This window comes from Oreochromis niloticus, linkage group LG3 (genome assembly GCF_001858045.2).
Source record: "Oreochromis niloticus isolate F11D_XX linkage group LG3, O_niloticus_UMD_NMBU, whole genome shotgun sequence".
Taxonomy (NCBI): domain Eukaryota; kingdom Metazoa; phylum Chordata; class Actinopteri; order Cichliformes; family Cichlidae; genus Oreochromis; species Oreochromis niloticus.
Genome location: NC_031967.2, coordinates 34605971 through 34630479, shown reverse-complemented (window position 1 = coordinate 34630479; position 24509 = coordinate 34605971). Strand labels below are relative to the sequence as shown.

Genomic DNA, 24509 nt, shown 5'->3' with positions numbered 1-24509 from the left:
GCTTCGGTAGATCTACAGAGGTACTGAGAGGAACACACATGAAAATCTAAGCATATATAAACTTCACCGTCTAAGCCACAGGAGGCTGAGCAGATGCACACTGGCTAAGATAAATGGTACTGATACAGTGCTTTTTAAACCCCATGATTTTGGTCCACTCTTCTTTAAAACATCACTTCAGTTCATTAAGGTTAATTTATGCACAGTTCTCTGAATGTCCCACTGCAGCATTTCCATCAGGTTTCTTCTTTTTTCAGTCATTCTGCTATAGATCTGTTGCTGTGCTTATGCTGTTGCATGACTTAGCTTAAGCCATGCTTTAGCTGTCAGACAAACTGCTTCAAATTTGAGTCTAGAATATTTCAGTATACAGAGGAGTTCATGGCCGACTCAATGACTGCAAGGTGCCAAGTGGCTGAAAACAAAGACCAAATCATCACACCTCCACCGCCATGCTTGACAGCTGGTATGAGGTATCTGGTTTTCCTCAAACGTGGTGCTGTGCATGATGGCCAGATATCTGTACTTTGGTGTCATCAGTCCAAAGGACATTATTTCAGAAGTCTTGTGGTCTGTTCAGATGAAACTTGGCAGCAGAGCTTTAGATTTGCAATCTTTTTTTTTTTTCCTTAGAGAAAAGAGGCTTTGTCCTGGTAGTTCGTCCAAAAAGCCACACTTCAGTCTTTTTCTAACTGCACTGTCGTGAACTTCAAAATTTAACTTGCTAATCGAAGCCTGTAGAGTCTGAGATGCAGATTTTTTTTTCAATTTTTTATGTTCGTTTCGCTGAGCATTGCACACTCCTGGGGAGATTGTTGTGTTGTAATAACACATGACTATATACTGAAGGAATGTCAACAAACAGTTTCGTTAATACTGGCACCTATCACTGTCACCCCTCAGACTCCTAATAGATGGACCTAGGTATCAATTTGGAAATGCTACGTCACCTCGTTCTTGAGTTCCCAAAGTAGGTTGTCCACGCTACCTGCATGGCAGGGAGACAACAATACCCCCATCGGCCTTTTTACATCTAAGGGGTAAAAAGGATTATGTAGCTTCAAGCGACAGAAGAAACTTGAGCAAACAAAATGTTCAACAGTTTTTCATTTATTCCATATTCATCTGTTGGCATTTGTCATAATTTTATTAGTATTTTGTTTCATTCATTAGTGGTTTAATACAACAGCGTGTACAGAGTCTCAATAACAACATCTGCTTTACAAAAAACCAAAAAACAAATTAGCAACAACATCTGCAGTGTGTGGACTCTGGATACCAAGAGAGTTTTAAATTGAAACGGGGACAGTGGCACTAACACAAAAATGTATTTCTTATGTCTTAAATTAAACAATATAAACATCAAGCAACTATCAGCAGTTCCTCTAATGGCCACTTAAGGCTCAGTCTAGAAGGTCACTCATCATAGACTTCCATTTCTCTAAACTCTCTCTTTGTATAGCGGTAAGGTTTAAAGTTTGTCTACTTTGATTAGCTAGGCTTGACCTCAGCTAATCTGAATGACTAAACTGCACCTCTCCACGGTGTTTGTGCTTTCTGATGTATTTTTAATGAAATTATCTGACATATATTATGACCTGCTGTGTGGTGTAAGGTTTCCTGGAAGTTTGAGTGAAGCCTTTTTTTACTCTGTTTTTTAGCATTATTTATCTCTGTTTATGAATGCTGGCTAGCATTAGCTGTTAGCTTAGCACTCCTAGTAGCTGGGAAAAAAAGAGCTATGTGACGCCAAAAACCCCAACATAGTGACAACTAAAATATTAATGCTTTAAAATGCTTAGTCCAAAAATCAAGAGGTGGTACCACAGTGGCAATGTTCATCTTTTACATACAGTCTATTGCAATTACATTAGGAATACTAAGAAATGTTTTGTAGATCTCTTAGAACTATGACAAATGTTTTTTATAATAAAGGTAGTTTTTGTGAATTTAGTAGATGCCCAGCTGTCTTAAATAAAAGAAAATAGCCTTCAGTTATTTAGAAAATGCAAAGCAGTCTTCACTGTGATCATAATAAACTGTGCAAGTCCAGGGTATTAACATAAAAGCTTCAAAACAGCATTATAAATAATATTGCAGAAAAGAAAGCAGAACAAAAACACACTGTAAAAAAACGGAAAGATTTTGCAGATTTTGAGTTAATTTTTTGTAAAGAATGAAGTGTTTCCAGAGTCCAAACACCACAGCTGCACACGGCTGCTTTATTGGCAGGAAAAACAACAAAATACAGCAAAAGGCACATTCAATAACGACGGCCTCGTTCCCTTTCTAAAAAAAACAAACAACAACAAAAACAACCCCCCCAAAAAAGATGCACAGCTAATAATGAATCAAAAAACCTAAAAAACTATTTAAAAACAAAGAAAAAGAAAAAAGCACAGTGCTGCCATGCACAAGTGAAACAACACACTCATGAGCATGGGAAGGAAGACACTTTTTCCCTTCAGACACCCACCCACACCAGGTTAGCATTCCCTTTGTAAATCCCTATTTATAATCCCTATATGATTAATGCGCACACACGCACACCTGCTGCAGTTTCTTCCAATGTCATTATTGCACCCGAGTTCAAGAAAGAAAAGTTATACAAAGAGTGAAAAGACCCCCGTTAGTTTCAAAGACGATCTAGTGTGAAAGGAATTAAGTATTGTGCTTCAATTATTTAAGCTTGCGTGTAAAAGTAGCCGCTCTACACACACTCGCACACACAGCTTGGCATATGTTCATGGAAGACACACATCTGTCTACAGCGGTTTACATATAAATCTTTCCAAACCACGTGGCAAGCAAACTACACATTTTATAGCAAGTTGCAATGTTGGAGCATTACCCCCCCCCCCCCGCCCCCATTAAGACCTAGTTTTTGTAATACATTACAACAAAGAAAACACCCAAGCGATGTCCCTTCCATTCCAAATCAAGTTTCACTTAAAATGTACAGGGAATGCGTTGCCATGTTGGGAGACCCCACCACCATCACTCACACACACACACACACCTTTAAATCCCCCAACATGCACTGTGCTACCAAAGGAAATAAGGTTGCCAAATCAAGATTCAAGTGTCTGCAGGTTGTATATACTAAGAGGGGAAATGGGTTACCAAGCTGCGCCAATATCCCCCCTTCTGTTAGAAGATAAAGGCAGTAACATTCTGTTCATTTTCACTAATATCTTGTTTTTGTTTTCAGTGCTTTTCCAGCTTTTTCACAACCTTGAAAAAAACAGAAAGACATTCAGCCATGGGAGGCGACCCTCTGTGATGTACATTCAATGCGTTGTTATCACGCCACAGTGACGGAGAGTGATGCGGAAGACATTAAAGCCAAAGTTTCTTGTACACAATTCCCTCACAAAACTTTTAAGCCAAAATTAACTCTCATTCCCACTACGTAGACCCACAAATGGATCGATAGCAACCATCCAGCAACTGGAAACGCATTTTTCAAGCTTCAAAGATGATGGAGAACATTTGATCTGAGAGCAGTGGATGACAGCAGGTGTAGATTTATTTGTAACGTTACATTTTTTTTCCTTTTAGCTGCATGATAAAAGAGAAATGATCAATTTCATTATCACTTGTGCTCCTAAAGAGACCAAAGTCAGAAACCTTCCAGGCTGAAGAACATCAGGTCCAGTTAAAGGCAGAAGTTGGTGATGATGTAGATTTTTTCTTGAACATCGTGAGGTTTAAGGCAGAGCCAAAGAAAATACACTAGTTCTCTGTAACTGGGGTTACAGAGCCAGGGAAAAAACTTGTGAATATACTTTGTGTTAGGAGAAGATATTGGTACCATAACTTTTCTGAAACTGTAAAAGCAAAGCTGTTAATTTACTGTTCAGTCTCTGTTCCTACCCTCATCTGCTGCCATGACCTGCGGAAAATGTCCGAAAGGAGGCGATCATGCAGAAATGAGCTCCCTCCAAAGGCTGTCTGTGCTCTCTCTTAGAGACAGATTGAGGAGCTCGGTCATTCAACAAACACTCCTCTACAATGAAAGGAGCCAGTTGAGATGGTTGAGCTATCTGATAGGAGGGAGAGCTTGTCTCTCAGCTTGGGAACACGAAAGTGTCAGCCAAGAAGAGCTGGAGGAGCTGGCTGAGGAGAGGGAGGTCTGGGTGTCTCTGCTTAGACTGCAGCCCACATGACCGATCCAGGATAAGCTGCAGAAAATAGATGGATCGAAGTTTTCTGGTTTCTGTTTCTACTGACCAAACAGTCTGAAGACAATTAAGCCTTAATTGTTGGACTGCAAACAATGCCTGGGGCAGAGAACAGAAAGCCTTGGCCCAGATATCGAAGAGCTACAACAGAAGTCCCAAAAACATTAAGCTTGAAGCCAAAATTGTCACGTAATAGCCGACGGGCTCCTACATTTCCTCCTCATCAACGAATACCATGAAAAGACCAAAACCGACAAAGTTTTAATCTATCGTTTGGTAACTAAAGACCTCCTGACACCTTTTCTAACTACTGAGACGATAATTGGTGGAAATCAGTGGGAAATATTATTGAACTTTAAAAAACGAAGGCTCAGCAGGTTTCCGCCATTTATTGCAAATGGCTCTACTAGACGAGTAAACAGTGTTAGAAAGATGAGTTTGTTGTTCGTTTTGATCTTTTTCTGTACTAAAGAAAAATATAACATGGCACCAGACTTCTGTTTATAGGTCGGTAGGACGTGTGGACATGGAATTAAATTTTGAGAAGCCTGTATGGTTATCTAACCAGATCCAGATGGCTGGATTAAAACTGAACTTTCAGGATGTACAACACTGCTTTTAAAAGGATGTCATTCCAGCTAACATGCTACGCTGGACAGTTTCTTACATGGTTGTCTTCAGCCAAAATGTAACCATTAACTCTAATCAGACTGCAAGCTTATCATCCGGTGTGCTTCTTCCAGTTTTAGACTGCCTAATTTGCTGTTGCTTTTTGAAGTTTTTTTTTTAACTTAAGGTGCATAGATCAGCCTCGTGGGGTTGTTGGCCAATTGTGCGGCTTGCTTTAGGTGTGGTGCTGCGCGATGAGGTTGCGTAGCTGCTTGATGACGGTGTCGATGAGCTTCTGCCTGTCTCTATCCGTCTTTCTGAACTGGGCGAAGACGTTGTTCTTCCTGCTCGTCTCCTTCATCCTGGAGATGGGATTGTGGGTGGGTTGGGGGGGGCAAAGGAATAAACAGGGAGGAAAGAAGAGCCAAGCAGAAATAAAAAAGATTTTAAAGAAATCAATCAGGGACAAAAAAGGATCAATATTCACTGGGTTGTTCATTTCATGCAATCAGGTAAACACAAGTTTACGAGCATGCTCAGAACAAGCACACATCCCTGCTAAGGTCGCCTATTTGAGAAGAAAAAACCATCATTGTCACATGTGCATCTCGGCATGTTTTTTTTTTTTTTTTGTATTTTGTAGCAGAACACTGGAGTGTTATGGACCTCCAGGAAGTTCGGGGGCCCAGCAGACCAGACTAACCCCAGTAGGGTGCTTCCTCCTGGGCAAAGAGAGACCACCAGGCTTGGCTATCTGAAGAGAAAAGGCTGTCCCAAATTAAGGTGATCTGCCGCACAATGAATGAAAACACATGACTTTGTGTGTGTGTGAGCATTTTTTTTGTTTCTTGCCTCAAGTCTTAAAAGTGTGTATTTACTTTCAGGTTTCTGTGTGAAAGCTTTTAGAGGCGGTGATCCACAAAGTCAGATTATAACTTTTTGAGTTCATGCAGGTTGTGTGTGTGGTTATCTTCCCTATTTTCATATCAGCTCGAGCTCTATGATCAGGCCCTACACTGATGGTACACAGATACAGGATGCGGGTGGTGTTGTAGCGATAACATCCTATGGTTAACAGCCATGGCGATAAACATCAGTATCATCACGACATGAGTTTATGTTCTCAGGATGTGTGAGAGTGAGTAATACGGAAGGTGAGATTGCACACACCCTTTTTTAAAAGGAAGAAGGTAAACAGCTTTAGTAAACCCGAGTATTGGTCTCGGTGTAAGTACATGCCTCAAACAAGCATCTCTCTCACACTCACACTCTCACTCTCACTCTCACACTCACACACACACACACACACACACACAGATGATACTCACGGCTTAAACAACCTGTCAAGAACATGAAGGAGGACAGGAGACAGAAAAGAGCAGATGGAGGAAAAGGTGGATGAAGTTCAAAAGTTCAAATGAGATTTGATGTAGGAATGCTGCTAGATTTCCACTGATCTGATGTTGGCTTTCTCATTAAAGGAGCTCTGCATAACCCACAAACCCAAAATCCATCCATTAACATACATTGTATTTGCACACTTCCTCGTTTCCAATTTATATTGCATGTTTGTCATACTTGCATGATTCAGGTCATTAGATAAGATAACCACAGTAAATGCAAAATGCAATTTTAAATGATGATTTAATTTATTAAAGGAAAACGTTATCCAAACCTACATGGGTTGTGAGAAAGTCATTCTTCCCCTAAATCTAATAACTGACTGGAGTTGTTGCTGCCAGGGCCAGCACAATCAAGCATTTGTGTTAATTGTCAATGCGTCTCTTCTCTGTGGAGGAATTTTGGTCCACTCTTCATTGCAGAATTGTTTTAATTCAGACACATTGAGGGGGTTTAAGTATGAACACTGTGTTTTAAGCCACGCCAAAGCATCTAAATCTCACCTAAGTCCAAACTTTGACCAGGCCTCTTCTTCATTTTGTTTGAGCCTTTCAGAGGTGGACTTGCTGATGTGTTTTGGATCCTTGTCCTATTGCATAACCCAAGTGAGCCTGAGATTCAGGACACAAACTGATGGTTGGACATTCTCCTTCAGGATTTTCTGGTACAGAGCAGAATTCATGGTTCCATCAATTACAGCAAAATGTCCTGAAGCAGCAAACCAGCCCCAGACCATCACAGTACCACCACCATGTTTGACTGCTGGTATGATGTTCTGTTTATGAAATGCTGTGTTACACCACATGTAACAGGACTCAAACCTTACAAAAAGTTTGTCTCGTCAGTCCACAGAACATTTTCTCAAAAGTCTGTTTTTTTGGCAAATATGAGACGACTCTTTATGTTCTTTGTGGTCAGCAGTGATTTTGTCTTTGGAACTTTGCTCCAGTCTCTTTCTGATTGTTGAATCATGAACTCTTAACTGAGACAAGTGAGGCCTGCAGTTCTTTAGACGTTGCTCTGGGTTCTTTTGTGACCTCATGGATGAGTTGCCGTTGTGTTCTTAGGAAGGTTCGCCACCATTTCCTGAAATCCCAAAGCCTTGAAATAGCTTTGTATCCCTTTCCAGACTAACAGACATCAATGACTTTGTTTTTCAGCTGTTTCTTTAGATCGTCACGGCATGATGTGTTGGTGTTTGAGATCTTTTAATACACTTCACTTCGTCAGACAGCTTCTATTTAAGTGATTTCTTGATCCAACAGTTCTTGCAGTAATTCGGCGTGGGTGTGTGAAACTAAACTCAGCTTTCCAAAACATGTGGGTACTCAAAGTTGGTTCATGATTAACGTATTCAAACTGGGTCAGGTAGATCTGGATAGAATTTTTCCCTTAATATATGAAATCATCATTTTAAAACTGCATTTTGTATTTTTGTAGTGGGTTATCTTTGCCTAATGTTAACATTTGTTTGATGATCTGAAAAATGTACGTGTTACAAAAATGCAAACAAAAACATCCGCCCAGGAAATCAGGAAGGGGGCAAAATCATCAGTTTGCCCTTCCAGGTCATCTCCTTGTGCAACTTTCACTGCTGTCTGATCCCATTTCCACCACATGTACATCTGTAACCGGACAAACATCAACTTCTGTGTAAAACCAACCTGACTTTAATACTTGTATATCAAGGACAAGGGCTGGTTGTGAGAACTAGGGTGCCCTATGAAATACCACAAAGGAATCACACAAAGGATGTTGGGGGTACAGGATCAGATGCTAAATTTGTTTCTTTTTAGACACTTGTAGGTTTGCGAACTACAAAAAAAATAAAAAAATAAACAATTGGATCAGACTGTTGTAGAACTTGGAGTTGTCTGAGGCACAATCCAGATTTGGCTCCAAGAAACTTAATCCTCTCCCCTAAAATAAAATTGGGTTGGGACACTGAGGGCGATCCATCACACACACACACAAGTGCTCAAGCTCAGAGTGGGACCTCCACTGATCTACAACTGCAAACATGCTGGATGTGATGCAGACCTTGATAAGGAAATCAGCCAAATTTGAGCCAGGCAGGGTTTTAATTTTTATGTGTGAAGCCCCAGAACTTTGTGTGGGGCGAACTAACCAAAACGTTGATGTTTTATCAATAGAATGAAGTTTATGAAAATTTCATAAAACTTAAAGTGAGGGCTTCAACTTTTTTTGTGAGATTAATTAACATGAAATTAACAGTAGTATAAAGCTGAGAAATAAAGGAAACTCTCACATTTAAGAAGCTGGAATCAGAAAATGTTTGGTCAATTAATGGCAAAACAAGGATCTGAGTCATCCAAAAATGAGGCAACAGAACAATAGATGAACAGTAATGTGTGAATCCCAGAATGATGAATTACTACTCACTTCTCCAGCAGTGCCAGTGCAGTGTGTGGGTTGACTCTCAGGTATTTGCAGGTGGGTTTGCCGTAATCAGCCAGGTAGGTTGACCAATCCCACTGGGTGAACAAATCCAGTAACTAGAAAAACGTCAGAGGAAGAACGTGAGATTTAGGGAGTGTTTCTGTTTTACTCATAGGAAGATCTCAGATTTTGGAGATGATAAATTATCCATTAAGCAGTGATGAAATAAACACCAGCAGATCTCTGATTCACTCACAAACCCACCAACATGTTGTGTAACAGCTGGCGCCCACTTCAAAAACCAGGGAAATATGAACCTGTACCAGCTTTGAAGATAAATATGTGGTGTTTTATACAACCACGATGTACCCAGATGGATTCAGAGCCAAAAGTTTGTCTTGTGAACAGATGTGTGGCGCGTCCATAACCACACTTCTCACAGTTTTTCTGGGCTTCTTTGCTCAGCTTGGCATCCCCACACCACCCCCTCACTCACAGCAGTGATGATCACGTTCATCACGACCTTGCTGTCGCAACTCTGCCACTGGGTTAGTATATCAGACATGAGTGATTCCTTAGGTATGCTCAGAAATACAGGATTGTTATAGAGGTGCAGCTCGCTGTAAAAATCACACCAACTGTGCTCTCCTTGAAAAAGGCTGGCAGGTGCGATCACGTCTCGATTGCAACTTTCAAAAACTAGAAATGCTCCTCTGTGCTGACCCGACTGTCCTGTAATTATAAAATGTTTTTGTTATATCACAGTAAAAGTCCGGTTCTTATTGAATTTTTACTGTGAAATCAGTATAGAACATTTATTTCTATAGAAGAAAGTATAATTTGAAAACATAAATAATTAAATGTCTTTCATTTAGTTATTTATGTATTACCAAATTACTTTGGTGGCGTATGAACAGCTATAAGGGGAGGTCTTTATTAGCAGGAAAAGCTGTAAAACTTATGAAAACAGTTTTGAGTACAAAATTTCTGCCTCCACATTTTCTATCTCACATTTAGTGAAAAAGAAATCTACATATTTGACACTAATAAAGAGCACTGCACACTAACTCCACATTAGCACACTAAAACCTCATCTGTGAAGCATGGTGGAATCACCATGTTTGGAGCTCCTCTGTTCTGGCTCAACAAAACCTAGAACCCCACAGATGGGGTTCTAGGTTAATCTCGCTGGGTAGTACACCCCTCTGAAGACTGCTCAAAAACCATGATGAACCGAAGAGACCAACAGAGAAATGGTCCAAAATTCCTTTCAGCTCCCTTTAGTTGCCACAGGAAACCTTATATGACGGTGCTGTTTGCGTCCAGCGTGCACTGCGAGTTATTACTCAGTGTAATTAATAAGAACATTAAAAGCACATTTGTTTGTGCATTAATGCTTTAGATTATGCTTGTTTACAAGTGCCACTTGTGTTGAAGATTGGTCCGCATGTTATATGAGTAACCACTTATGAAATCCTGGTAACTCCAAAGGAAATAGTATCAAGTTCTGGCACTTGCAGCTTGTGCCAAATTAATGCGGATGTTTATGTTTTCAGCACTTAAAAAAATGACCAAATTGTCTCAAGAAACTTTTAAGTTCCCCACATGGAGGCATTTTTACATTTAGGTAAATAAAAGCAACAACGCCAAGAAAGTAAACGGCAAACAGGTCTAGGGAAAGAAAAGAAAAGCAACAAGCTGGAGAGGCTGAGTCTTCTTCGGAATGGCCCACATTTCAAACAGTTGCATAACCTGCCGCTGCCCTGCTGAACTCTACCTAACACACACACACACACACACACACACACAGAAACAGGCCCAGGCAGGCAAACCCGTAAGCCTGCAGACATTCACACACGCCGTCTCTCTATCTCTGTCTGTAAAACACACACACACATATGAGCAGGGAGCCCCAGTGAACTCTGGGTAACACCAAACACAGATCCAGAGAGAGAAACCATATGTGAGCGAGGGATGAGAGAAGAAGAGGAGGAGGTGGAGGAATGGAGTACAGAGGGATGGAGAGCAAAACCACATGTGAGGAAAGAGGGAGAGAAAATGAGGGAGAGTAAAGATGGAAGGAGACACAGATGGAGAGGAATGGATAACAGCGCTTACAGAAAGAGGGAGAGGGTAAAGGAAGGGCAGATGAAGATGGATAGATAAGACTAAAAGAAGGGGATAGACCGGAGTTAGCTGATGAAGGTGCCCTGGCAGGCGACCGGGGAAAACGGAACGGATGACAGAGGACACGAGAGAAATTAGGTGAAATGAAGAATCTGTGAAAGTCACTGGCTTGTACTGCTGCTTTCTCAGCATTCACATCTATAACTGTGGTCCTAACGTTTACGAGAACTGTGCTTCACCTCACAGAAACTCCTGCATGAAATCGCTAATTAATCATCCAGTTAGTCCCTATTGTACATAGGATTGATTTTTACTAGTTCCCTTGAGGGTCCTTTATCTTTTCTTAATTCTTCTTTATACTCCAGTCCGGGAGACACTATTTATTAAATCCAACACGCATTTTTGTGTTTGTATAATCAGAACGTCGAGCTGTCATGGATGTGCTTTCAGTCTTCCACTGAGTTTAACCCCATTAGATTGCACACACTTAGCAACTTGGTTTTGTACCACTGAACTGTGCGGTGAAAACTTCATACAGTGCGGCTGGTTGTTATTTTTGACATGAACCGCCTAGCTAACCTGCTGGAGACTGAGAACCCTTCCCCCCATGCACTCCCCGATGGCAGCAGCCTCCTGCAGCAGGACAGTTGATTTAAGAAACATATCAAAGAAGCCGAGGCTGTCATACTCTCTGGATCTCTCCAGACTCTGTCCTACAAAAAGCCCTGGAGCAGACCCAAGATGCTGCAGAGTTTATGTCTCTGGGCTGGTTTGGGAACGCCTTGGTGTCCAAAGAGGAGGTGGTCAGGAAGAGGTAGGTCTTCTTGCCCACGCAATCCAATCACACCTAAGTGTTGATGGCTGCTGCGGTGCGCGCGGCACCGTGTCAGACTAGCTAGCAGGTTGCGTTGCTAATATAAACAGTGCTGGCAGCAGTAAACTGTACCTTTCTCCAGGCTAGCATCTCCATGCATCTGCGGAGCAGGGTTGCTGACATAGCCGACAATCGTCGACAATCATCGTCTGCATCAAAGTCCTGCAGAACCACACCGCACTGCTGACATCCATTAACGTCACCACTTGTTCTTTAACATCGCTGACTGAGGAAGAAAGGGGCGTGGCCCTGGTAACGGACTGGTGGTGTTGTAACACCTTTGAACCGACAGGTAACTGCTGCTGTACATTAATAAAATAACTCGTGTAACTGCAGAGCATTCGTGGTCAGCAACTTCTAAACATTACAACACTGTGATTGACTAGACTTGGACATGTCTGTACAGTATTTAACACCAGACCAGTCGATGAACTCGCTGACTTAAAAATGTGAGTGGATGATGTAACAAGTTGCTACATCTCTGCGATGTGATAAAACGGCCCACACGAAACGAGAATTCACTGGGTGTTCAGTTACTTCTTTATCTGGAAACTGAACTCATACAATCAAACCAATAAAGACAAGAATATCAGCTGAACAGTGCCTGCTTCAATCAGTAGTAAAATAGATCGCCTTACAGACCACCATAAGCCACGACTCCACATGCATTCATACAGCGCTTTACCTTTGACACACAGACTTAAGACTATCTTGGCCAAGGACACTTCAACATACGGACTGGATTGAATCAGTGATTTTCCAATTACTGGACGAGCCTCTCCACCTCCTGAGCCACAGCCGCTCGTGCTTTAGACACGTGGAAGTTTCCTTTCATAAAGACCCAGAATTTGAAGACTGCTGTGGGATTACTGAGTTATTACAGTGTATTTACTTTCCAATTAAGCATTGCTTTTGCCTTGTTTTGAATTCACGCCACGTTTATTTCCAGAGCAGGTTTAGTTCAGTTTTTATTATTTAAAAACACTCCATTTTTTTTTCGGTTTCATTATTACTTTGTTTTCCTAATTATTTTTTAATGGAGCATGTTTTTTTAGAAGTACAGACTAGAAAAGCTGACAGCACTTTATGAAGCTCACAATCGTGTAAACACCTCGAGAGTGAATAAAGAAATACACCAAAACATCATGAGGCGGGCTGTGATGACAAATTTGACCAATCTGATAAAGTAAAGCGAAACACATTTGCTTTATATTATTATTAAATTATAGTGAATTTTGTGAGCGCAAAGTTTTTAAGGGCAGTTTTGCTTTAACTTTAACATGCCTGGGTGTGTGGTAGCTATTAAACAGCTATAAAGTAATTGGATCAGGAGGCGTTGCCCACTGGCAGGTACCAAGAAGTCATACTAGTCTGAGCTAACCACCAAAACTGATTGCTTTAAAATAAATATTTATTCTCTTCCTCAGCCTGTCAGGTCAGCTGATTATATGATTTATCAGTTTTATTGATTAGCCTTTCTTTAAGCGTTCTTTGTTTTGTGCCGTAGTTTGAAACTATTTGTGTGTATGAAAGTGTGCATGTTGAAATGAATGTGACACTTTTTTTAAAATATGAAGCACTTTGTCACTGTGCTTTGAAAATGCCATACAAAAATAAAGTTATTATCATTATTATTTCACTTCATATGTGTAGTAAGTGAAAGTACTCCTTGAAGATGCATCTTTATCTCTATTTTTTTTTAAAGGTCACGACTTCTACCTGACTTCACCTCCTCAGAGTTATTCCTGAAAACAGGAAACATCCTAAATATTTTCTCAAATGGTTCAACCTGGCTTCGCAAGACAGGCGGTTCCTTTGGACTCCCCCCTTCCTTTCCTCCCTCCTTTGACCCCCTCCCAGCGTCTCCTATCGCTGCTTTCTGCTCCTTTCCTTCCACCCTCTGGTCCTTTCACTTCTGCGTTCAGCTCTCTCTACTTTGTCCCCGAGTTCACCCTTCCACGGCCGAGGTTTGACCTGCTAATCCTCCCATATAAACAAACACACACACACACACACACACACACAAACACACACAAGTGAGGGCGGTTATAGCACAAATATTATCTGATGATTAGGTGCCGATACAAGTGTGTGCACAGTGTTCACATAAACTGTCTCAGTATTTTATAATATTGTTTGTCAGGATGTTTCCATCTGCTTGTGTGCAGCCAGTTATTTGTGCACACGCACCTTGCTTTGTGTATGTGTGTGTGTCTGCACTGCTTGTACGTCTGTATTTGTGGGGACCACATGCGCACCATTCTTCACTTTAACGCAGATGTTTAAAAGGCTTTTTTTGGGTTCAAAGTTACTGTTGAAGGTGTTGGAGGATGAGGTTCGTGCTCAGAAACACGGCACATCTGTACTTGTTTCTGAGGAACATACAAGGTAAAAGCATGTGGGATAAACACACATACTTTAGCTGCCTGTTTACAGGAAGTAACGCTCCAAAGCGCCCCACACACACACACACACACACACACACACACACACACACACACACACACACACACACACACAGCAAAGAAGACACACGCCACCATGCATCCATAGATGGATAAGCTGTTGGCTGAGATCCGTGAGATTTTCATTTTATCTGACAGCAAATCACTGTCTTCACTCTGCAATCATGCTCTGCATCAGTCTTCCTTTATCTCTTTCTTTTTTCTCCCACCCACTTTCTTTTTTGTATCAGAGATAAAAAGGAAAATAAACCTGCACAAAATTTCCCGTTAGGCATGAGGATTGCAGAGGACAAGAGGACTAGGAAGGAGAGAAGAACAGGACCACAGACCATATACAAGATCACCCATGGTTAGCAAAGTCCCTTCAACCCTTCAAACTTTGAGTTCAGGGTTTTTACTGCAGCTGCGTTCGTGTGTTTGAAACCGGATATGATGAGGGATCGACCTGAAAGCAATGAAACTGTGGGCTCGTTGGCAATTGTATACTGTAAGGTAAGGACCCTCCCCAAGCCGCAGGTTTCTTCCTGTTAAAGGGGAGTTTTTCCTTCCCACTATCACCAAGTGCTTTCTCATAGGGAGTCATCTTACTGTTGGGGTTTTCTCTCTATTATTTGTGTCTTTTTCTTAAAATATAAAGCACCTTGAGGCAACTATAGTTGTTATTTGGTGCTATAAAAGTAAAACTCAGCTGAATTGGCTTAACTTCATTTTTCAGTCTCTTAGTTTTCCACTCGTATTCTTTTAAATGCAAAAGGAAAAATGAGTATGGGGAGCATCACAGACAAGATAGGAAAAAAAAACTGCAAAAACAAACCTTTAGCTTCATCCGAACATTAACAGCTGTGTCCTTTTTTGGCAAAACATCTCACGTGAGGAAGGGCAGCATTTGGGTGCACACGTAAAATTATGGCTATTTGTTATCTTCAACTTTGGTACCTCAGGTGCTGATCTGAGTAAAATTAAGAGCAGTAATGTGGGATAAAAGGGATAAAAATTAAGAAAAGGGAGAAATCAGGGCAGCAGGGAAAGGTTTTGAGTGAACCTCAGTTTGGATGACAAACTTTATTTATACGTCACAATTTCTTTGCAAATTTGAGCCAAGGGAAAAAAAAAAAAGTCTAACCCAAACATCGATTAGGGGGGTGACACAGGAGTGAAGAGTGGAGGGCACGAACAGTAGGAGAAGTTCAACAAGAAGGGAGGACAGCAGGAGAAGGAGGCAGATAAGACTGATGAAAATGGAAAAGAGACGGAGAAAGAAAAAAAAAAGAGTGTGTGTGGGTGGGGGGGAGTGTGGGCTGTCCAAAAAAACCCAAAAAAAACCAGCCACACGCGAGCCAGCAGGTCCTTCACACACACACACACACACCTGACCCTTGATTCACCCTAAACACACACACAGAAAACGGCAGGTCTCTCGCTTCACCTCTAGCTGAACTTCTCTCTCCGTCTCGCTCTCCCTCTCTCACCTCGCTGTGACCTCCCCCACGCTATCGCTGCTGTCTCCTCACACACACACAGATTATTGCTTCCTCTTATTCTTCTGGGGGGTGGGCAGAATAACAGTGATGTGTTGCCCTCACATTTCTTGTTTGTTTTCTCTCATTTCTTCTCCACTAATGGGCTTCTTTTACTTCTCGTAATCCCTCACCCACAAACCCCCTTCCCTCCCTCTGCCCCCCCCTTTCTCTCTCTCATCTGTTTCTACAAACTCCATGCTCTCCATCCTTTCTTTCCCTCGTTATCCCTCCTTTTTTCGTGTCCTCACCAGCTTTTGTCACTTCCATCTCTTTCATCCTCCTCATTTAACCCAACTTCCATTCTTCACCCACCTTTTTACTCTCCCCATCACTCTCCCTGTGTTCTCCTCCCCTTCTCTCAGCCCTCTCTACCTCCTCAAACTTTTCACTTGCTGCTTCAACTTCCTCACATCCATCCCCATCTTTTCCCGTCTCTCTTTCTCCCAAGTTAACTTGAGCCCTACACTCCCCCCTTTCCATCTTTCCTCGATTCCCCTCACCATCCGTAGATTTGTCTACGCTCCCCTCTTCCCCCTCCTCCTCCTCTTCTTCTTCAGTGTTTAGCAGACTTGTTAATGGTTATTCCGGCTGCGGGCAGGATTTATTTGTTTGGGACCGTTGGGGAATTGCCATGTTCCCGTTGCTAATGGCCAAACGTCAGGGTCACCCAGAATTCATCATGTTTACACTCACACACACACACACACACACACACACACAGTTAGGTTGTGATTATGTAATGTTTCGGCTATGAAGAAAACAAATTTGTGACCCAGCGGTGTGAACTTAGTATCATTCATCTTTACACGGGAGAGGAAAATGAATAAAAATGCACCATCTTGGATAATAAGTAACGCTTCCCAACTTTTCATCCCTTGCTCTTTAAGCTTCAGTTCACATCTCTTACTCCCTCTCCCTGTACGGACTCGTCTCAAAGCTCTATTAGCTCTCTGTGCCCCTCAAAATTTGACAGGCGAGAGGTCAAAGGTTGCTAAAAGCAGGGAAAGTGCACCGGGCTTTTATCAAGAAAAGCAGCCCTTTTGGCACCCGTCCATCTCCGAAATCCAAATCTACCGCCTCCATCCTTCAGCTGTCAATCACCCAATGTGAGATCACTCTTGTCTTTATTCCCAGTGAAGTGCTGTTAAAAGCAAGAGCGGCCCTGTTGAGATCCCTGTTACAGGAATAAAGTGGAATTAGCATCCAGGCTGCACGTACAGTGCTGGGAAAAAGTATTTACCCTCTTCCAGAATTCATCTCTCTTTGCATATTTGTCACACGTGTTTCAGATCAAACACATTTTAAGGTTATACAAAGATAACCTAAGTAAATACAAAATATGTTTTTTAAATAATGTTTACATTTATTAACAGTTATCCAAACCTACTTGCTTTCTAAACCTAATAACTGGCTGTGCCACACTTCTCAGAGAGAACAGTAATCAAGCATTTGTGATAACTGTTTTTTCCTTTGTCTCATCACTGTGACGACTTTTGGTCCACTCTTCATTCAACTCAGAGACATCGGAGGGTTTTTGAGCATGAACAGCCTGTTTGAGGTCATTTCAAAGTATCTCAAACCGACTTTAGTCTTGGACTAGGCCTCTTCTTCATTTCAATTGTTTGAGCCTTTCAGAGGTGGACTTGCTGGTGCGTTTCTGATCACTGTCCTGACAAACTGATAGTTTGTGTCCTTGAGCTTCAGGACACAAACTAACAGTTGAACATTTTTCTTGAGGATTTTCTGGTGCAGAGCAGAATTCATGGTTCCATCAAATCCAGCACATCATCCTGATTCAACAAAGCAGCCCCAGACCATCACAGTACCACCACCATGTTTGACTGTTGGTATGATGTTCTGTGAAATGCTGCGTTGGTTTTACCTTAGAATTAAACTAGATTAGACTCAAATTTTCCACCAAGTTCAACTTTTGTCCACAGAATATTTGTCCGAAATTCTTTTGGATCACTTTGGATCATCAGTTTTCTGGCAAATGTGAGATGACCTCTGTGTTCTTTTTAATTAGCAGAGGTTTTCTCCCATGGACACCATTTTTGGCCGGACTCTTTCTTATTGTTGAATTGTGAACACCGACCTTATTTTGGTAGGTCAGCCACTTCTGGGAAGGTTCACCACTGTTCCACGTTTTCTCCATTTGTGGATAATTTCTCTCACTGTGGTTTATTGGAGTCCCAAAGCCTTAAAAATAGCTTTATAACCTTTTCCAGACTGATAGATGTCAATGACTTAGTTTCTTAGTTGTTTTTCTAGGTCATGGCATGATGTGTTGCTTTTTGAAATCTTTTAGCCGGCTTCACTTTATCAGACAGGTTCTACTTAAGTAATTTATTGATTCAACAGTTTGGGCAATAATTAGGCCTGAGTCTGGCTAGTGGAAGTAAACTAAGCTTTCCAAAAAAATTTGATTATTAACAAACCAATTACGTTTTCACAGCACTATATAATCTCTCTCTCTTTCTAGGTAGATATTTATCTATATCTATATCTCTATAATTTAGGGTTCAATATCCTGCCGAATGACGCACTGGTATTGGGGAAGCCAGGGATTGAACCAGCAACCCCCTGACTGGTCTATGCTAATTTGCAAGAACTCAAATAATTACATTTTAAAAATAATTTCTTTGAAATAACACAAAAAAAATCATCTAATTGTAATATCTAGATATGTTAAAAAAGGTTTGAACTGGCAAAACTATTTGGGTGCCGGTAGACATGAAAAAGACAATCAAAACAATGCGGCTAATTTTTTGTTATCTATATCTAACATTTTACTTTCAGCAGATTAAAAGGTCAAAGGTTAGCAAAGCAGAGAAAATGCTTCAAATTGTTCCAAGGCTAAACCGTTTCCTTTGACACCTGTCCATCACCAGCTTCATCGCTAAATCCTCTTTTCACTTCAAAGTTCAAAGGTCACCATCAGCACACAAAGACCACCCCCACACCTGTCAGTTAGGTCTGTGCGTCAGGAGTATGTTTAAGGTCAGACAGAAGAGAAAAAGGAGGCGAGGACATGCTGGCTGTTTGAGGCGGAAAATAAGGAGGGAGCATCTCGACACCTGCCCATCACGGTGGTCGTCCTGTCGAAGAAGCAGTTTTTACCTTCAGCATGAAAAACAACAGCAGCTGTCTGCCATCCTTCAGCTCCTTGCTTTCTTCCTGACACAATCTGTATTTTTTGCTTCTACTCTACACCAGATTTTAGGGTTAAAGGTCAGAAGTGGAGCAGAATTTGGAAGCAGCCCCACAGACCCCACAATCCGAGATGGTAGCAATGCACGTGATCAGAAACCTTTGGGGTGACTTTTGGTGACGCTTGCACCGATCCTCATGTTCAATCTCTGGTTGTCTCTTGTTTTTGTCACTTAAGAAATATTCCCAAGTTAAGTGTCACTGTGTCTCAGTCTGAACTGCAGATTGTCATTCATGCATTTATTGTAATTCATCATTCATTTGTTTAAGCAAACTCCCTAAAATGTCTGCAGGTTATTCAGAGCGTCACTTCGAGGCTACTCTCATGTCACACTGTTGCTAATTCCTCAAGGTCATGTGATCAGGGTCTGCTGGCCGTGCAGCTGAGAACTAAAGGAAGCAGAGCTTTTTGCAGCAGCAGCCTCCAGACTCTTAAACTTTCTTCCTCTTCTAAAAACAAAAAAGCTCAAACCTTATCTTCCTAAACTTGCTTTTGTGTATTTTTTGTTATAATGATTTAACATTAAGCATTTTTATTATGAAGCGCTTCATAATATTTTCACTGTGTCACTTGTGTGACCTTGCTAAGAGGAGAACAAATCCTTGCTTTTAGTGCTGTATTACTGGAATGTGCTCAAATCGGGAGTGATGTCACTCTCAGCCGCTGGCACCCGACTTCCGGATATAAAGCAGCATTAACTGCATTAATAGCCCAGTTGTCCCTTTGAAAGTGAGAGTCAGGACCCCACCCTGTAATCTCGTTGTGATGGCTCGTGCGACCCACATGGTGTGCATTGAGGTGTGGGTCATTACTTTCACAGGGGCTCAGCCATGGATCTTTAGACAGGAAGAAGCCTCCTGAATGAAAGATTAAATTCATGAACCTGAAAGAAGTCCCAGTCCAGGTGCCTTCGGTTCAAGTGTTTAACTCTTTACACCACACACACAACATTCGACGACCTCCCCTGTAACATCAACGATGAGTTTTGACACCTCGGTATATATCAATAAAGACATGGTTTGAAGAGCATTATAATAGTTTCCAGGTTTTTCCACGTGTACCTGAATCGGCAGAGACCACCCTCACTAACGTCTGGTGCAAACCTATTCATTTTATTCTATAAGCAGGCCTGAAATATGACAGAAGCCACTTCAAGGGTTACTCCTAGTAGGCTGTTAAGGGTTAAAACGTTAAGACACCTCTTAGGCAGTTTTGTGAATGGATGGTTCATTAAATGTGAACATTAAAACGTGATTACACATGATTTACACAAAAAGAAACATGTCATGACATGTTGTCATTTGTGCAGTGGGTTTATTAGTTTGGCACAAAGTCTGCATATGACCCATAGATTGGGAGTCTGGCAGTTCTGCATTACAGCACTAAATGATCACATTTGTGAAGCCAATATGGCTGGCAGCCTTTTTTTTTTGTTCTTTTGCTTTAAAGTGAATAATGATCTATCATCAAAAACACATAAAAGGTTTTACATTCAAACCATGTAACAACGAACATACAAACATCCTGCCGTGGTTGGTTTTTTGGGGGGTTTTTTTACTCTGGAAATAATAGATTTTCATTATCATTTCGGAGGAAAAATGCTTCTTCTGATTCGTCAGAGCCCAGGGTGATGTCCCTCATTTGGTTGTTTTGTCTGAAAAACAATCCTAAAGCCCCCAGATTTCATTAAAATAATTTGAAACAGACAAAAGCAGCTGTGAGAAGCTGCAGGGAGAAAATCTATTGACGATTTTAGCACCAATGTCCCATCCAGTGTGAGAAAGTCCGCTTAGACACCAACGTGCTCAATCTTATCTGCCACAGAGTCCCACTGACAATCTGCAGGAAAACCCTTAAGTCAGCTCTTGACTCCTGTAAGTAAGAGGTCAAAGGTCATATGCAGAGGTTATACTGACTAGCTACTAGCACCTCCACTTTTACTTTTTTAAGTGCCAAACAGAAACTTCTTCCTCTTGGTTTCTTTTTTTGTTGTCGCATTCAGCCAACATTTGTTTCTACCTTCATGTCAGCATGTGAAAGGCCCTCCATCACTGCTCACACATAACCCCGTACCCTTCAGCTCGAACACTATCGCTCAATCTCAAGCTATGAATGGAATGAAGCACGCTTGGATGTTTATCGCTTCGCAACAGGGAACTAATTTCACTTTCTTACTGCAGGGCCAGGAGTTAAATTAAAACCAAAAGCTTGTATCTTTGTACATCTGCCTGCTGCTTCGTTTCCACAGCCGCAGCACGCTGCTGCCAGTGACCACAACGCAGCACAACCTCCGCTGTGATACTGCTTCGCCGTGCGCACTGCACTTCATTAATCCACTGCAGGTCGACTGCTCGCCATGTGCACGCAGCAAAGTGGAGATAAAATCCTGATACGTTATCGCTCCCTGAGGGGAAGCTATCTTATGCTTCCCCCACACGCACACAGAGACGCCAGAAGTGTGCTAGAGAAGCTTGCTCAAAAGCACTTTAAGCATGCTAGATGTATGCCATACAGGAGGATTTGAATCTGACTGATTTTCAGATAAAATATGGTTTGAATTTGGTCAGTGACCCATTTCTGCCTCTTGCCAGTAAATGAATAATGAACAGAAGCCACAGCAAATGGATAAAATTGATTTTCTGACCTGCTTATTTTACAGAAGATTGATGTACACAAGTATTTTTTTTTTTAATCATGCTGCTCATGTTAGCACACTTACAACACTCATAAAAGTAAATGAACACTTGGACTGGAAGCAGACGATGACGAGGAGCATTAATCCAGGAATTTTCCACTTTTCGGACACTAACCAAACTAGCAGCCTACTGAGAAGCTGCAAGTGGGTTACTATTGGTAACCAGGGTTCTTACAGCTGGAGGCAAAATGAGATTTTTAAGATATTCTTTTTTCATGTCACTTTGAATGAAATTTAACATCAACTACACAATAATCGAAATTGAAGGGGGAAAAAAACATCAGTGATTAGGGATTTGGACGCCAACTGCTTGGTTTCGTGGTTTGGTCGAGGCTCCGGATAAACATTAACACAAAGGAATTCTTGTTAACATCAACAAGAAGTTGATTTGCAATGTTCTGGGCTAATCCGCACTCCCTGATGTAGGTTATATCATCCAAAATGCATGCAAACAGACTTTTGAATAGTTCAGCATCATCAGGCTGGGTTCAGTGTCTAAAATTCATCACTGATTGTGATTTGTTTTAAACACTGACATAGAAACGGGTCACAAAGCACGATTGTTGCCTACGGTGAAAGGCAGTAAGCCTGTTCCCTTATTTAGTAAGTAAGTAAGTAAAATTTATTTATATAGCACATTTCACAGTTAAAAATCACAAAGTGCTTCACAATAAGATCAGACATAAAAGTTAAAATTAATTAAAAGCCCGTTTGTATAAAAATGTCTTCAGCTGCTTTTTAAAGGAGTCAGTAGAGTCTAGACAGCGTAAAGACAACGGCAGGGAGTTCCACAGCCTAGGTGCCAGTGATCTGACAGAAATCTCTACAGTTACCTGTCATTTCATGCTGTCTGATGAACAAACATGGATATTTTCTTGAATTAATGAAATTCAACAGGAAAAATCTTTATAGCAACATTGGAAGGTGCTGGATGTGGTGCACCAGGAATTCCTCTTGAGGAAAATTCACTTCTTCACATACTACTCCCTGATACTGCTTTTAGCTGGGTGGAGCAGCCCTAACCTACATTTTCCCATTTCGTCACTAAGAAGGCAGAAAGGAAACAGTGCATCGGCTCTGGGGATCCCAGTTGCAAAACATAATGAGTGTTGATGGTTCAGCAAACCTGCTTGGTGATATTAATGCCAGGGGCTTTGGGGTAAATTACTTAAATTACTTTGAATGTCTCAGAATTTCTCAAGCCTTAAAAAAGCCTTCGTTTTTTGGGGTAATGAATTCAATGTTTAAGTTTTTCTTTTTTAAGGAGACACAAAAAAAATAATAAAAGAAACTACATGAATGATACAACTGCTGTATTTGTGTCACAGAGTCACAAGTACTGGGAAAAATGTGACCAGAATTAAATGGTTTTAATTCACCATTAAACACGCCGTTTGTTCAGACAGCCATTTCTTTTTGACCAGTTTCAGTAATGTTTTATATCCTTATACTGACTACAAAGTCAAACACAGCAGTGGGTCATTTCTGGATGTGATTTTGGCTCCTAAACATACTCTGATCTGTTGAGGATGACTGTGAAATGCAGTTTTTGGTTTCCTGGTCATGCTACTAGCTGCTTTTTTACTGCACAAGCTTTTACCAGTGATGAGAACCCTCTGAATGGACTCACTGTGCTTCCACTGCAGGGATAAATGTCTGCTCAGGGGGATGGTACTTTCTGAAAGTTCGGAAGCATTAAACTCTGGGTGTGTGGCTTGCAATCGAGAACATTTCTTAGTGCTTGCAGCATTTCAGCCACTCACTGAATCATTTCCGTCATTAGCTGGTAAAAAAAAAAATGCTTACTTTAAGGTATATTGCACAAATTGTTAACGTAAACACAACCTTCTAGAATCATTACTGGGTCAGCGAGCCAGCAGGCTGGAGAAGGAGGGCAAGCAGGAGTGGTGGGGTTAGGTAAGGAATGAATGAACAAGAGGGAGCTACGCTAGAGGAAACCAGGAATGGATGCATTGGGGGAAGCTTGGGGTTCAGTATCTTGTCCTAAGATACCACAAGAAATCAAGATTCAGATTGGCAGACAAACGGCTCTACTTCCTGAGGCTTAGCAGGTTGTGGCTCAGGAGGCAGAGTATTAAGGCTGATGGTCTTTGTTCTTGGGAGTAAAAGCAAAACTATGACTGTGGAAAGCGAGCTACTGTTTAAAAAGAAAAACAAAAAAACATTTCATGCGCAGACAGAAAAGCCAGTCAGTAAAGGGTTGCAGTTCAGAGATGTCCTGATGTAACTTCAGACCAGTAAATAGAAAACTGCTGCGAAAGCACACAAGACACAGAAGAAGCTGAATAAAATACAACAGAAGTGACAGAAATCGAGACAAGCAAAGGATTGCACCGAGACACTGATTATCCCCATGTTGATGTTGTTCCTGCATCATCATCATCACGTTGGTCCAGGATCATCAACAACTGACCAATCATATCGTTGTGATGTCACAGCTTTTCAATGTGGAGGAAAAAGAAAAAAAAAGAGTTTGTTTACATAAAACCTCTTCTGTAACAAATGGTAAGCATTTGAAGTGTTTATTAATTTCTACAATATAAAAACTATATTATCAATTTATGTTTGCTGTTAGCCAAAATTAGGCTACTCATAGTAGTTTCCTAGTAGTAATATTTAAAAGCATTAGCCAAGTTCTTGGATGCTAAGTGAATGCTCAGACTTGGTCATTTTCAATGCTGATCCTGGACCAGCATTATTATGATGATGTAGGAAGAACACCAACATGGGGATATCATCGTGCCTGAGACATACTTTAAAGAAGTGTGATAATTCAAGCTAACGTGTGTTCTCTAATGTACATAAATGTTTGCTATTAGTTGTTTGCTGGAGCTGTCCCATCGCGTTGTCTCCCCTAAGTCACTTCTGTTGTGTTTTATGGGCTTTTTATGTTTTTTGAATGTGCTTTCGGTGTTTGACCTTTTGTTTTATTCAACTTGTGTTGCCTTTTGTGAGCTTTTGCAACTAATAAATTACACTTCTGAACTTGAAGTGCGTTTGAC

General features: G+C 41.2%; 1 protein-coding gene across 1 annotated transcript in view; it reads right to left on the bottom strand.

Annotated features, from left to right (window-relative positions):
* Positions 1-1092: 1092 nt before the first annotated feature.
* The window catches only part of exoc6b (exocyst complex component 6B), a 133035-nt gene continuing 109618 nt past the window's right edge, over positions 1093-24509 (bottom strand). The window contains 2 exon segments of the mRNA XM_003457345.5: positions 1093-5155; positions 8598-8710. Of these exon segments, the coding sequence (XP_003457393.2) occupies positions 5029-5155; positions 8598-8710 (240 nt within the window). The 3' untranslated portion in view covers positions 1093-5028.